The sequence below is a fragment of the Perca flavescens genome, chromosome 2 (genome assembly GCF_004354835.1).
Source record: "Perca flavescens isolate YP-PL-M2 chromosome 2, PFLA_1.0, whole genome shotgun sequence".
In the NCBI taxonomy this organism is placed as follows: domain Eukaryota; kingdom Metazoa; phylum Chordata; class Actinopteri; order Perciformes; family Percidae; genus Perca; species Perca flavescens.
This window is the reverse complement of record NC_041332.1, coordinates 38,872,636-38,888,821: the sequence shown is the minus strand read 5'-3', so window position 1 is coordinate 38,888,821 and position 16,186 is coordinate 38,872,636. Positions and strand designations below refer to the sequence as shown.

The window sequence follows — 16,186 nt, the reverse complement described above, 5'->3', positions numbered from 1 at the left end:
GGAAGATGTCGACGTAACCACATGGGTGGCTGCGCCACATGAAATTTTAGAATTGGCAGATATGAGGTACAAAATGGCGAATGTAGCGCCAATATGGCATGGAGTTGATCTGAGTTGCACTGATCCACATTTTTTACTATTTTCTGACATTTTACAGACCAAACAACTAATCAGAAATAATCAACGGATTAATCAACAATGAAAATAATTGTTATTTGCAGCCCTAGTTTTAATGAATTATTCTACACAGTTTCTTCACTTTGGCTGCCAACATTGAAAACAGTTCACATGGCTCCACGAAAAAGTTGTGAGTCACTTAAAGCGTGTCATTTGGCTTCTACCTCCCTCAGGACCGGCTGCTGTCTTTCACGTGGCGTCTGCATCCTAAACACAGGGTAACCAGGGGAACGACTGTCTCATCGTCTTTTTTAAACAAAGCTGTCCTGGAGCTCCACATTTTAAATTATAATACAGGTAGATGAGTGGCTGTACAGGATGTGATAGAGATGTGAGATTGGGTTCAAAACTAATCTATCTTTAACTTTGGGGGGGGCATGAAACCCAACACCGAAAGACTGAACCATACAGTTGATGCATAAAAACAAGTGACTCAAGTGTGGTAAGCAAATGAAAGTTGTTTGATTGTATCATTCCTACAGTATTATCTCCAAAGTTGGTATCAGTTATTACTTAAATTCCTCACTGCGTGGACTTTAAAGGTGGAAGACAGGAACTGGGGGAAAAACTCATCATCCCAATGAAGAGTCTGCTGAGATCAAATGGCTGCATGTTACTGCTTAGCACTTACACCACCCCCCCCACACACACACACACACACACACACACACACACACACACACACACACACACTTGACCCCTGTGACACCTGCCTTCATTGGCTCTTTTCGGTGGCTAATTTGAAAACACTCCTTCCTAATCCTCCCCCCTGGAAAATGTCCACTGCTCTCTCTCAGTGCTTCCCTTCCTCTCTCGTCCAGTTTCTATAGCAATTCAGCTCAGTTCAAATCTGCTGCGCTGGCATGACATTAAAGAACAGTATGTTTCAATGGAGTATCAATCCAACTCATATTATAAAAACTAGAAAGATGGATAATCATTTCATGAAAGCTAGCAAGTATCAGTGTTTCCTTCTGTATGTAAGACAATAAAGGGCTATAGTGTATAATGTGATACACAAAATCAGTGTTAAGTGTGTCTCTCTGTCACCAACCTCTTAGATCCTGAGGCTGAGCAGAAAAAGCTCCGGCTAAACCTTTGATTTCCTGCACAACCGAACCGAAGATTACAATCAGTTAGGAAAATACACTCAAACAGATGAGCGCTGACCGTTACTAACGCGCCTTTTGTTTTCCACTGAAACGCACACACACACACACACACACACACACACACACACACACACACACACACACACACACACACAGGGGAATAAAACTTGGAAAGTGAACTGATATAAAACTGAGTGTTGTCTGGCCATGTCTGAACAGTTTGGTGACATGTTGTTAATGTTAATTTCCTTTCACAGGGTTATTTGTCTGCATTATCGGAATATACGCATACATGTTATAGCTAGGCTATAAAAGGCTAAATAATCTCCCCCGGACCACGGTCCGGACCAAACAGACGAAATTTGGTCCAACCAAAAGAGGTAGTCTCGGTCCAGATCAAGCTGAACCAGTTTGTTTCTAGTGTGAAAGCATTTTTTTGGATGGTTGGGACTTTCGGACCAAATACAGGAAGCTCTGGCAGGCTATCATGATGTTATAAGACCGGGGAAGATGCTTTAAGGAGCTAGTTTCTTCTCTCCTCTGTGACAGGAAACTGAATCCTTCCTTCCTTCTTTACATTTCTTTCCTTCTCTACCTCCTTTTATACACACTTCCTTTCTTCCGTTTTCTTTCCTTCCTTTTTCATTTTTTAATTGAATGTTTGGTGTAACATTTGGATTAACATTTTTCATTCCTCTTTTTATTATGATATGTAATATATAAGATCAATGCTGGAATAATGTTACATATCACAGATTGTTTTCAGAAATGTCCTATTTTCAGTGGATATTTTTTTTTTTACTTTAACATAATCGTAGAAGGTGTAATATGTAGATGCTGCTGTTGAACTGAGGCATAGCAGACATTTCAGTTTACAGGAAAGTACTGATATGTTTTTTAATTGTAACGGTTTATTATTATTATTCTAACTTTTACATTTTTGTTGATACTGTAAATTTTCTGTGTCTGACTGTTAAATGTTCCATACTTATTAAAAGAAGAACACTTATTGCTGGTAATTCATATCCATGTTCTCATCCTTGCATAAGAATATAGAGAACTTTTGATGGTGTCTCATGTTATAATGCTCCATGATGTGTTTTATCTGTTACACAGTGAATATTGAACTTTAGCTAAACTTAAAAAAATCGTGTCATGATCTGGCAGAAAATGAGGTCTAGTCCCTCCTTTACCATAATACTGAAATAGTAATGAGGTGTTCCTCAGGGATTCAGCAGTTCAGCTTTTATCTCACCAGTGATTCTGCCACTGGAGCCCCCCCCTCCCTTTGGTGGTCCTTCCTCACACAATCAGGTGAAATACCCCAGCACATGTTGCTGCTGCTGGGAGATACACACACACACACACACACACACACACACACACACACACACACACACACACACACACAGAGAGAAACTTACCGGCTCGTCCATCTGCTCCTGCTCGTAGTAATCATAGTAGTCGCTGTGGCTGAAGTCGCTGGCCAGGTTGCTGTAGAGAAGATATGCCAGTAAAAGAGATATTCCCAGTAGGTGCATGTTTATAACTTCCCCAAGAGTTTATGATCCGAGAACCATAAAAAGGGAAACATTTAAAAAACCTTCCCCTGTGTCTGCGCTCCCCTCTCCTTCTGCCGCTGATAACTGTCTTTCATTTGGCCTCTCTCTCTCTCTCGCTCTCTCTCTCTCTCTCTCTCTCTCTCTCTCTCTCTCTCTCTCTCTCTCTCTCTCTCTCTGTTTTCTTTGTCTCTCTGTCAAGGTCTAGTACTTGTTCCGCAGCATGTGTCTGAGCCCCGCTGTGAGTGAAAGCCCGGTCATATGGCAGCGGATCAGCGCGGAGGGTCAGAGGAGCTTGTCGCGGAACGTTAGGTAGCAACATGACAGGAAAACGGAGGATCGGCCTTCAAAATAAAAGCCTACAACTGACCACTTTTTTTCTTTTTTTCGAAGCACCAGCTACAAAAGGTGCGCAGATAGAGTAATCGATCATATTGATAGAAATTGCATCTTAGTCGCTACTTATCTAAATATTGCAAATGAATTATTTCACCAAATAATACACCGTAGCCTGATGTGCACCTCTCCAGAAAAGTCAAGCGTGATTTATGGTTCTGTGGAGGCTCGAGGCAGCGCTTTCACCATAGCCTACGTAAGTGGCCTGAAGTTTATACTTGTGCGTTGGAGTCTGCATCGATCTCTTTAAGAGAATAGCAGGGCCGGTGTGTGTGTGTGATCACTGCCTCGAGCCTCTGCAGTACCATATATCAGACTTTATGCTACACGTCCACTGGCATTATTTGACAGCAGGGATGGCCCCACTTCCCAGTATTGGACGCTTGACGGCCAGCCACTAGTCTCGCTTTGCCAAACCTTCCTTAACAGTGCTGCGGAGGAGGGTCTGCCTAGTCAACACAGCATTCCTGGATGGGAGAAAAACGTGCTCTGGTTTATTGGCATTTCTTTAAAGGGGTGATAGAATGATTATATAGGGTATTTCACACTGTTCCTTATGGTCTCCTAATGGGGTATATATGGGCATTAGTTGGGCTGAAAATGGCCTGGTTGATATTTTATTGGCCCTTATGCATCCCTGTGTTTTGGCCCTATTTGTAACAAGAGATTTTCTTCCAAATATGGTATGGTCATGAATATTTAGATGAGCTGCATGCTGCTTGGTTGAGCCTTATCCCCGTACACACACGTAGAGACGCGCGCTGATTGGTTGAGCGAATCGCCATACACACGCATTAGAGACGCGTGCTGATTGGTTGAGCGAATCCCCAGTACACACACATTAGAGAACCGACAATCTCATATTCCAGACATTGCAATGTTTCGTTACCAAATTCACTTCTGAGACTTTTTTATGCGAGAAATCAACTATATAAAGCTCAAATATGGGCCGTTTTACGAAAATGAATGGCTAATTGCAAATTTGGTAAAACTGTGTGTCGGAGTTGAGCGGCCGGTGCTGCCTGTGTTGCTGCCTCGCCGCCCGGCCTGCCTTCCTCCACAGACCCCGGCCTGTTGTGAGCTTGATTGAGCTCCGGCACGGCTGGCAGCCCACAGCACCTCAAACTCGCGCAAAGTCACCATTTGGGCTAATGGACTAGCTACCAAACGCCGCTGCCCTGACAGAGCTCCAGGGCCTGCAACTCCTCTCTTCCTGCTAGCTAAATGGCCCGTGTGTGAGAGTGAGAGCGCGGTCAGCGAGCTTGTTAAACCAGCAATCTCTTACCACGTTACACACATGTCACGCCACTTACCATGTTATACAACATATACCTAAATGTCTTATAAAGCTAACAACAGTGTCCGATTTCAAGTTAATGAATATTTGTGAACTGTAAGGGTTTCGGTAGCTGTGACTGTCCCTTCAATCCTATCTATGTGTAGCTACAAATCACACAGTTAGCTTCATTTTTGGTCGTAATTCGAGTATATTTAAGGTTGGAATTTTGTCACGCCACGTATACAACATCTAACTAAATGTCTTCTAAAGCTAACAACGGTGTCCGATTTCAAGTTAATGAATATTTGTGAACTGTAAGAGTTTCGTTAGCTACGACTGTCCCTTCAATCCTGTGTGTACAAGATTGCGGCTAGTTAGCTTCATTTTCGTCGTAATTCGAGTATATTTACAGTTTGAATTTTGTCACGCCACTTATACAACATCTAACTAAATGTCTTATAAAGCTAACAACGGTGTCCGATTTCAAGTTAATGAATATTTGTGAACTGTAATGGTTTCGTTAGCTGCGACTGTCCCTTCAATCCTATGTGTACAGATTGCGGCTAGTTAGCTTCACTTTTGGTCGTAATTCGAGTATATTTACAGTTTGAATTTCGTCACGCCACTTATACAACATCTAACTAAATGTCTTATAAAGCTAACAACGGTGTCCGATTTCAAGTTAATGAATATTTGTGAACTGTAAGGCCGGTTACACACTGGACGCGTCACGCGAGCATGTCAGTCCGTTTATATTTCACCTCCCATGTTAACAGGTTAGAGCTTACACACTGCCTGCGTGAGACACGCCTGAGATGCGTGCCTGCTAGAAATAGAACCAACGCCTATTTTTCACGCGAGACGCGAGCGTGTTGGAAGCGTTTCCAGGCAAAATAGAATAGGAAAATATGTTTATATGTCATTAAGACACAAATACATATTAACAAATGACATGTTGATGTTTGAAAGCCTGATATAAATGCAGATAGGCCTATAGGAATGTAATTTCTTTTTAATCGATTTTCTAATATTGCACCTGTCAATACAAAACAAAATATTCTGTAGCCTATTTTGCCGTCAATACTGCCGACGTTGTCTTTGCTGTAATGAAATCAGTATATATTTATGTTTAACGTGGTATTTCATTTTATCAATGGGAAACATCCATGTTTCCAGACAAGGCTAGCAGCAGCGCCGCGTCAGACACGTTTCTGGTGTGTAAAGACAGACAAAATCCATGCAGCTGACACACAACAGAAACGCCATGCTCACGCCACGCCTGCAGTGTGTAACCGGCCTAAGGGTTTCGTTAGCTGCAACTGTTCCTTCAATCCTATGTGTACAGATTGCGGCTAGTTAGCTTAATTTTTGGTCGTAATTCGAGTGTATTTACAGTTTGAATTTCGTCATGCCACTTATACAACGTCTAACTAAATGTTTTATAAAGCTAACAACGGTGTCCGATTTCAAGTTAATGAATATTTGTGAACTGTAAGGGTTTCGGTAGCTGCGACTGTCCCTTCAATCCTAGCTGTATGTAGCTACAAATCACGGATAGTTAGCTTCATTTTCGGCGTAATTCGAGTATATTTACAGTTTGAATTTCGTCACGCCACGTATACACCATCTAACTAAATGTCTTTGTGTCAATGTTGTCCGATTTCAAGTTAATGAATTTTTTTCCCGAGGAATTCTAAGAGGAGGCCAGCTAGCTCTCATTGATAGAGCTCCGTCCAGCCACAGGCTCTATCAATGAGACTCACGGACAAGCGGCGTTTATTTCCACAATCGTTTGTTTAAATAACTCAACACATTATAATTACACACATTAAAAGAGTAACTGGAACCTGTGGTAAGAGAATGCTGGCGTAACAAGCTCGCTGACCGTACTTTCAATCATATACACCGGGCATTTAGCTAGCAGGAAGAGGGGAGTTGCAGGCCCTGGAGCTCTGTCAGAGCAGCGGCGTTTCGTAGTCCATTAGCCCAAAACGTGACTTTGCGCGGGTATGGAGTGCTGTAGGTTGCCAGCCGTGACTAAGCTCCATCTACCTCACAGCAGGCCGGGGTCTGTGAAGGAAGGCAGGCCAGGTGGCAAGGCAGCAACACAGGCAGCACCGGCCTCTGAACTCCGACACACAGTCGGACAAAATTTGCAATTAGACATCAATTTTCCAAAAACGGCCCATATTTGACCTCTACATAGTTGATTTCTTGCATAAAAAAGTCTCAGAAGTGAATTTAATGGTAAAATAGCAGATGAACAATGTATACAATTTCTGAGATCTGCACGACCTAGATTCAGAAGACCAACTGATCTCAGGTCAGTTGTGTAGCCTATGCAAATGTTGGGGCATGACAAACACAGAGACTAGAGCCAAAGGAGGAGGAGCCGCAATAGTTGACGTCAACTCAGCGGCTCGTTGAGATTTGCCCGTTTTCAGAGGCAGTTTAAAATTGTGAGATTTGCAGAGGAAAGAGGTGTCAATGGGATTTAGAGGTTCTATGTATGTCCTAGTTACCCACTAAACTGTCATTATTCAACTATGACAAGGTAAAATCAGTTTTGCATTCTATCACCCCTTTAAACCAATCACAATCATCATGTGCTGCACTAAGCTCTGCACGGAGCAACGGTGCGGCTGCAAAATAGCCTCAGGAAGGAACTTGTTTTGGTGGAACATGTTCCAAAGTTGTTTTAGTCATGCAACAGAAAACTCAGATTGGACATGCATATATCTGAGGAGCAGTTAACCATAGTCTCATAAATCCACCGGAGTAAAAAAAAAGAAAAAAAGAGGAAGGTAACGGAAAACCGGACGAAAGACAGACTAGCCCGCCACTAGCAGTTTATTTTATAACAATAGTTCACCGAAATGTGTTTCTGAAAACATTTCATGCAAGAAATAGTTGCAGTATGCAGTTGCTGAATCTGTCTTCATTTCAGATGAACATAGATCAGGTCAGATTAAAAGATTTCAGTGAGTTTTTGAGAGGCGGCGAGTCAAGCTGGACGCCCCTGATTTGTAAAGTAACCTAGATTCAACTTTATGCAAATGAGGAGCGGGCAACTCAATGCCCCTAAGAATGCATTGACCGGCTGCTTACATAGACAGCAAATGGGAAGCGTGGAAAAACTATATACTTATTTATTTACTTTTTCAGACGATCATTCTCACGTATCGTTTGACATAAGGAAGGTCTGGCTAGTCCACACTGCATTCTGGGATGGGAGAAAAATGTGCTCTGGTTCGCCGCTCTGCGAAATAGTCTCGGGAAGGAACTTGTTTATGTGGAACATGTTCATAAGTTGTTTTAGTCTGCAACAGAAAATTCAGATTGGACAGATAGTGTAGCTAGCTGTCTGGATTTACCCTGCAGAGATCTGAGGAGCAGTTAACCATAGTCCTCATAAATCCACCAGAGTTTAGAACGCCAACACAAAGAAAGAGGAAGGTGACGGATGGTGAATTTCCGGCGGCACCGGAGCAATCCCGTAAGTGGAATGTCGTGGATATAGGGACTGTGGCTCTTTCTATCCAGAAATGAGGAATGATTTGATTCCAGCCTCATTTCACCTTGTTGTTTGGGGGATTCTGGGGCGAACCTATTAAAAACAAACCCAGAGAGGTGACTCTTAGGACAGACAATGTGTAATGGAGAGTATAACCCCCTGCTGAGGTTGGCATTCATCCTGCTGATGTCATTCATCCTGTTGATGTCAATTCAAAGTGTACCGTATGATTGAAATAGCATGTTACATGACTTAAAAAAAGGACCCGCTAGGTGAGACCAGCTCTGCCGCCATCCTCAACCTCCGGCCATCTTCAAATGATTTCATCTGAAAAATATATACAGTATTTAAAAGATATTAATTAAAGAAGTAACTGCAACCAAATAATTATTTATTGTTGCCCTAGTCATTGATTCATTATCTATCAAGTCTAAATACGATATATATGACTTTCACTATAAAGAGTATCACAGCAAATGATTGGATGTATTGTGCAAATAGTCAAATGGAGACAGAAAGATTACATTTGTAAAAGACACTTAAGGCAGGTTGTAGCCTGCAGGGGCAGTTGTGCACTGCAGGTCATTGACATTGGGGGTCTGTCAAACACTGACATCTCATATATATACATATAGATATACTAAGCAGGAGCCTTTCTGCTAGCTCTCTTTCTGTAATGATTTATAGTTGACATTTCTTGAAGTTGAAGTTATGATCCTCGGAGTACTCAGATAACCAAACATAAATATGTTAAATACACCACAATGGTCTGTAATGGTGCAAGTATGACTCACTGTAGTGTATGTTACATTTGGCAAAGCCTCAGTGCTGTTACAGCAGAAAGCTAAACCTCAACAACCGCACGCCTTCAAGCTTTTCTGTGGCACACAGAATGGTTTATGAAGCAAGTCTGTGTCCATAACTTTACACCCTCTTTATACAAATCTAATATAGTAACAACCTGGTGTTCCAGTGGAGGTGGTACAGTAACTGGCACATGAAAAAAACTTCCTCTGGGTAGAGAACAAACTGAAGCCATGATAAAATGAGATCACTTTGCAATCACTTAAACTGGATTCATACTTGACGCAAGGGGTTACTGTGAGTCCTTCCGTAGATACCTCAGGTATCTACGTATTTGAGTATTTCTGCTACTTTCTACTCTACTACATTTCAGAGGGAAATATTATACATTTTACTCTACTATATTCCTTTAGTAAATTACTGCAGATTCAGATTATTAAAGGTGCAATATGTAATATATTTACTGTATTTAATGAAAAAATGACCACAATGTGTCATCAGGTATTAAGGAACAATGTTAAGTTGAAATACTTTCAATTTCTGACAACAATGCTAAAGCCAGTAATTTCTCCTTTTGAAATTGTCTGTTTGTGTTTTGATCTGTGTGTTAGTTGCCAGATATACCTGTAAAAACGCAAACCCAGCACGCTACAGCTGTATTACAGCCATGGAAGCAGCAAACAAACGAACGGGATCAACGGATATGGAGTCTACCAAACCTAAAAATTAATCAACTAATGAATAATGATGTGTCATTTTAAATTTAACTACCCAGCAGTATAAAAGTCATTAAAATGAGCTCAAACCTTTATCGGCCTCAACATTAAAGTCATCAACACATTAATGCATCAAATTGTATATTCCAATAATATATATTATTCTAAAACAGACCATTCTGCATGAATACTGCTAAGACTTGAGATTAACAAGAATATTAGAATATAATATTTGGAATGCAGGGACTGTATTACAGAAACTTCTCAACTTGCAGATCATATCTTAAAGGTCCGATGGCATGAAAATGTCACTTTATGAGGTTTTTTAACATTAATATGAGTTCCCCCAGCCTGTCTATGGTCCCCCAGTGGCTAGAAATGGTGATAGGTGTAAACCGAGCCCTGGGTATCCTGCTCTGCCTTTGAGAAAATGAAAGCTCAGATGAGCCATTTGGAATCTGCTTGTTATGAGGTCATAAGGTGACCAAGGTTACCTCCCCTTTCTCTGCATTCGCCCACCCAGAGAATTTGGCCAACCCATGAGAGAGAGACATCATGGCTTTCAAACAAGAAAAGTGGCAGTTGGTCAAGGCCACACCCCCACTCTCCACCTTGCCCCTCCCACTCTCCTCCTCAATAGCTTCAGACCATAGACTGTATATTATTAGTGGACAGCCCATCCGGTTTCGCAAAGTGCTGCAAATGCGGAAGTGCCTTAAACCTGCATTCTATCTGAATTCCAGCTGGGGGCGACACGTGCGGTTGCAAAAGGAGGTCGGTTTCTGTAGAAGTCTATGAGAAAGTGACCCACTTCTCACTTGATTTATTACCTCAGTAAACCTCTTCATAATGAGTTTATGGTCTCAATCGCTAGTTTTAAGTGTTCTGCAACACAGAATAATGTTCATTTTTTGAATTATGGTTTCGTTAATTTTAAAATCGGCGATAAAGCAGAGGGTGTTTTAGGGCGTGGCTATGATGTGATTGACAGTTCGCGGCCTGTCAATCATGACAAGAGGTTTAGCAAAGCTTATCCAAGGCACGTCAACTTCATTTTGGAGTTTGACCAGCTTTCTTTGTAGTGACTGTGACACTTTGGTCGCCTAATAATATCTTTTGGTTTGACAACAAGACACTCAAAGGAGTCGGCAGTTCAGTTTTTCTGGTAAGTAATGTTACAGTTTTTCACAATCGCTATGACACTTTTTTCAATACTTTTAACAACTTTCCTAAGCTCTTAACACAGTTAGCACAACATCCGTCTGTGTAGGCTATACAATTAACACATTTATTGTTGCTTCGACACAAAATGCATTCAGTTAACACAAATTTAAAATGCTTGAACTTCTTTTACACACAAGCTCCACCAAGACCAAAACAATGGATCTTCACTGCCAAATTTACAAATGCTTTCACACTGTATGTCAGAACAGATAACATCATGTTCTAAACCTAACTTATAGGCTAAAGTCAAAGTGAACAGCTGATCATATTGTAAATTGAAACACAAATATATTCCCTGCATTTTATATATGCATTTATTGAGAAACAGCTGATTGAAGTTATGCAAATAGATCGATCACAGCTGATTCCCTTCTAGGAAACACACTCAGGTGTTGAGGTTCTTTCAATCGCATGATCATATGGTAGTACAGTAAAAAATGACCTATTTGAACAATATACTGTAGATGAACACAGAAAATAAGAAAATGCCTTCACGAGGGAGAGGAAGAGGAGTACCAGGACAATTCTGTCTCTTTCTCCTTTTTTTCCACAAACCGTACTTTCTATAAAGCTACTCTGAGATGGGTCAATCATTTTTTGTATTGAATCTCTGCAGCAAAAGAAAGAAAATGGTGGCCGGGTTGGCTCAGTGGGTAGAGCATGCACACATATACTTGGAGGTTTATGCCTTGACGCAGATATCCAGGGTTCAAATCCGACTTGTGACTATTTCCTGCATGTCTTCCCCCTTTCTCTCTCTGCCCTTTCTCAACTAGCTGTCCTGTCGAATAAAGGCAGAAAACCCCAAAAAATAATCTTTAAAAAAATTTGCTAAACCCAACAAAACAAAAATGTAGAGGCTTCAACAGAAACTGCAGTCCAAAACACAATCTATGATCAATACAGTCACTTTTGTCTGTTGTATAAGGGCAGACCTGATACATAAAATAATGTAGTTTCTGTTATTCCATGGGATGTTAGTGTTTTTATGACATTGTGCTATGATTGACTAAATGTTCCTGTTGGGAGACAACATGTGTTAGTGTTTTGGAAGAATTATTTGATTTTGAGACATGATTACATTGTTTTGGTAAACACAGTGTATTGTGTTAGTGAATTATTGTATTTTGAAAATCGGTGTTGGAGTTTAGTTTACAATGTGTGATTTTGAGCATGAAATTAACTGTTTTGCCAATCGTGTGTTGTAGGTGTGTAGGTGCGTTAAGAGTTTAGGAAAGTTGTTAAAAGTATTGAAAAAAGTGTCATAGCGATTGCGAAAAACTGTAAATTTTTTTAAATACTGTTTTGCATTAGCCAACGTTAGCATCCCAATTAATATCAGTTTGCTAGCTAGATTGCACCTTGCTAACCAAGCTAGAGGGCTAACATTATGCAGACCGTATAAACGGATTCAAATATATATTTAACGTTACAGTCGTATACAGTAGGTATGCATAACGGTCTCGCCGGTGATCTATTTTTAACCATATATGGTGTTATTGCTAATCGATGCACATGCCTCCCTAACCCGCAAACTAACACTACCATTACATGTAATGGTAGCTAATGTTAGCTAATGGTGCAAAGTCATATTTAACCCTATATTCGCACGGGATTAGAATAATTTTGGGACTGCGTGTGATTTAGAAATTACCCCCTCACATCTGAGTTTCGTATGGCGCATTCGCACAGGACAAGCAGAGACTGCTTTTACTTGAATATACTGAAATATATGTTCCTGCCCGAGAGTTGGGCAACGTTACCCGGAGGTGCCCGAAAGACAGGCACATAATATCATCCCTGCCGCGGGGCACCCACACAGCATCACCGTCACCCTCACCCTCGGTCAAAGCTGCGGGGGGAACGCGTAGACTCGGAGACGGAGGTCTCTGGGCGGGGCAGTGGGCCAGAATATGCGTGGATGCTGTTACACTGATGTCTTTCTTCCACTTGCTGTAGTACATACTATATTTACAAGTGCTGTTTATTACCAAAATGTACATATCATTAAAAAAAGTGTTGCGTACAATACACATTGTCTAAGATAAATTTGACATGTAGGAGTAGGTTTACTTAATACTGCATGTCCTCAACTGAAGCATAGATTCATGTACAAGCACATATATTACAGTTTTTCACAATCGCTATGACACTTTTTTCAATACTTTTAACAACTTTCCTAAGCTCTTAACACAGTTAGCACAACATCCGTCTGTGTAGGCTATACAATTAACACATTTCTTGTTGCTTTGACACAAAATGCATTCAGTTAACACAAATTTAAAATGCTTGAACTTCTTTTACACAAAAGCTCCACCAAGACCAAAACAATGGATCTTCACTGCCAAATTTACAAATGCTTTCACACTGTATGTCAGAACAGATAACATCATGTTCTAAACCTAACTTATAGGCTAAAGTCAAAGTGAACAGCTGATCATATTGTAAATTAAAACACAAATATATTCCCTGCATTTTATATATGCATTTATTGAGAAACAGCTGATTGAAGTCATGCAAATAGATCAATCACAGCTGATTCCCTTCTAGGAAACACACTCAGGTGTTGAGGTTCTTTCAATCGCATGATCATATGGTAGTACAGTAAAAAAGGAACTATTTGAACAATATACTGTAGATGAACACAGAAAATAAGAAAAATGCCTTCACGAGGGAGAGGAAGAGGAGGACCAGGACAATTCTGTCTCTGTCTCCTTTTTTTCACAAACCGTACTTTCTATAAAGCTACTCTGAGATGGGTCAATCATTTTTTGTATTGAATCTCTGCAGCAAAAGAAAGAAAATGGTGGCCGGGTTGGCTCAGTGGGTAGAGCATGCACACATATACTTGGAGGTTTATGCCTTGACGCAGATATCCAGGGTTCAAATCCGACTTGTGACTATTTCCTGCATGTCTTCCCCCTTTCTCTCTCTGCCCTTTCTCAACTAGCTGTCCTGTCGAATAAAGGCAGAAAACCCCAAAAAATAATCTTTAAAAAAATTTGCTAAACCCAACAAAACAAAAATGTAGAGGCTTCAACAGAAACTGCAGTGCAAAACACAATCTATGATCAATACAGTCACTTTTGTCTGTTGTATAAGGGCAGACCTGATACATAAAATAATGTAGTTTCTGTTATTCCATGGGATGTTAGTGTTTTTTATGACATTGTGCTATGATTGACTAAATGTTCCTGTTGGGAGAGAATATGTGTTAGTGTTTTGAAAGAATTATTTGATTTTGAGACATGATTACATTGTTTTGGTAAACACAGTGTATTGTGTTAGTAAATTATTGTATTTTGAAAATTGGTGTTCGAGTTTAGTTTACAATGTATGATTTTGAGCATAAAATTAACTGTTTTGCCAATCGTGTGTTGCAGGTGTGTTGGTGCGTTAAGAGTTTAGGAAAGTTGTTAAAAGTATTGAAAAAAGTGTCATAGCGATTGTGAAAAACTGTAATATAATTCATTGTGATCTACCATGCCTTAACTACATGTTTGTCTATTACAAACATTTGCCTGTCCTTATCCTTTCTCTTGTGCCTCAGCTGCCATTGGAACCTGACTCCTGCTACCGCTTCACTCCTGCCATCCACCAGAGCAGACAGCCACCACCACTGGACCCCACCACTAGCCGGCCTACTATCTTCCTCTGACAGAACCGCTCCTTCCCAGAAACCACCGACCCGTTCTCCATCCTGGAAACTTTGACTTTCCTTTCCCCCCTCAGAAACCTGGACTCCATACTTTAAATAAAACCTGTTAATTCACACTCCTGGCTCTGCGTTCTGTCTGCATTTGGGTTCTGTTCACCATTCAAACCTAAAAGTTAGCACTTTAGAAATATGTATTAGGCATATACTAGAGATATTTTATGTATAGGATTAAACTGTTAGAATTAGATATTGACATTGCATGTCCTTGTATGGTTTTTAGTTTTTATACTTTAAAAATGTCAGTGCAGTAAATATAAGGTACATTGATTTAATTGATTGAATAAGTTGTTTATTTTTTCTTTGCAATTTGTGATCATACTTTTGTTATAATGAATTTACAATAACCCTACACAGATTAAACAGCACCTAGTGCATTTTCAATTACCTACTAAACACTTGACTACGTATTTCAAATATATTCAAATATAAGTGAATCTAAAAGGATTTTGGTTTAGTGTTTTCATGGTGATTAAAATTTACAAGTACATAAAGACACACAAGAAAAGCACAAACTACATTTTCTGATCCTTTGTCAACATTCAAGTAAGTATGGTAACATTTAAGAAATCATTTATGTTGATTAAAGCCCAAATAGACACTTTTAATCAATTACAAATTCTATCAAATTACCAATGTCTTGTATGACTACAATACTGTATGTTCCTATAGTTACTTCAGAAAAACAACAAATGTAGCTTTAGAAAGACCTTTATTTCTCATTGAAATGGGCATTAACTTCAAAAACTACATAAACCACAAATAACACTGTCAATATGTTTAACATTATGTTTAAAGTGATGAATTAAATAATGTAGTTCACATTTTACAATCCAGTGTAAATTCCACACATAAATCACTGCTGTGGGTCAAGGTAAAGGCGAACTTCACTGTCACAAGTGAATTCTGCATAATAAAAAGAGGTAGTTTAATCACTAGTGCCACATTGTTAATTACAGTAGAAATGGTTGAAATTACAAACCACAATATAAAAATATAGCTTAACATATAAAGCTTAAAGCACTTGTGCAGCACTGTTCAGTCAAGTCCAAAAGAAAGAAATAAAAGCTGCCTTTACAATTACAGTGAGGATAGTGTGACAGTCTGCTGGTTGTCTGTAATGCACAGTGTAAAAAAGAAAAGTAACTATTACTTAATTCTGAGGAATTGGGTTGGGTGCACATGCCATCATGGCACACTCCTATTTCTGAAAGAAAGAAAAAGAGTCAATTTCCATTTGAGCCCCTCATAGTTAAATATATATGCACACTAGCATGTAACTGTACTTCATTAGCTAATTATCTAGGAGTATACAGATGAATTAACAACAGTGTATTGTTCTTTAGTGTAACTTTAAGTCAGTTAAATGATCTTATTTCTGCTAACGTTAGCTCTTAAAAGCATGTAAAGGCTAAATGCGCCAACCATACTGATGATACTTGCTAACAGTAGCAAGACTTTATCGGTGCTTTATGGTTATTACAGTTAACCAAACGTTCTAAGAAACTTGGTTAAACATTTGCTAATAGTTAGCGTTAGATAATGATAAGCATTGACAATCACCGTTTTGCATTTCGCTGACACTACGTTTAAATTAGGAAAATGTAGCTAAATTCAATTTACAGACAATTAACATGGTAAAATCAGATACATTTACTTTACAATGTGACTCCTCTTATATGACTATGGA

General features: G+C 39.7%; 1 protein-coding gene across 1 annotated transcript in view; it reads right to left on the bottom strand.

The window, feature by feature from the left end:
• vegfc (vascular endothelial growth factor c) overlaps positions 1 to 3,130 on the bottom strand; it is a 130,813-nt gene extending 127,683 nt beyond the window's left edge. The window contains exon 1 of the mRNA XM_028591385.1: positions 2,714 to 3,130. Coding sequence (XP_028447186.1) covers positions 2,714 to 2,830 — 117 coding nt within the window. The 5' untranslated portion in view covers positions 2,831 to 3,130. The remainder of the gene's footprint in view (positions 1 to 2,713) is intronic.
• Positions 3,131 to 16,186: the final 13,056 nt, after the last annotated feature.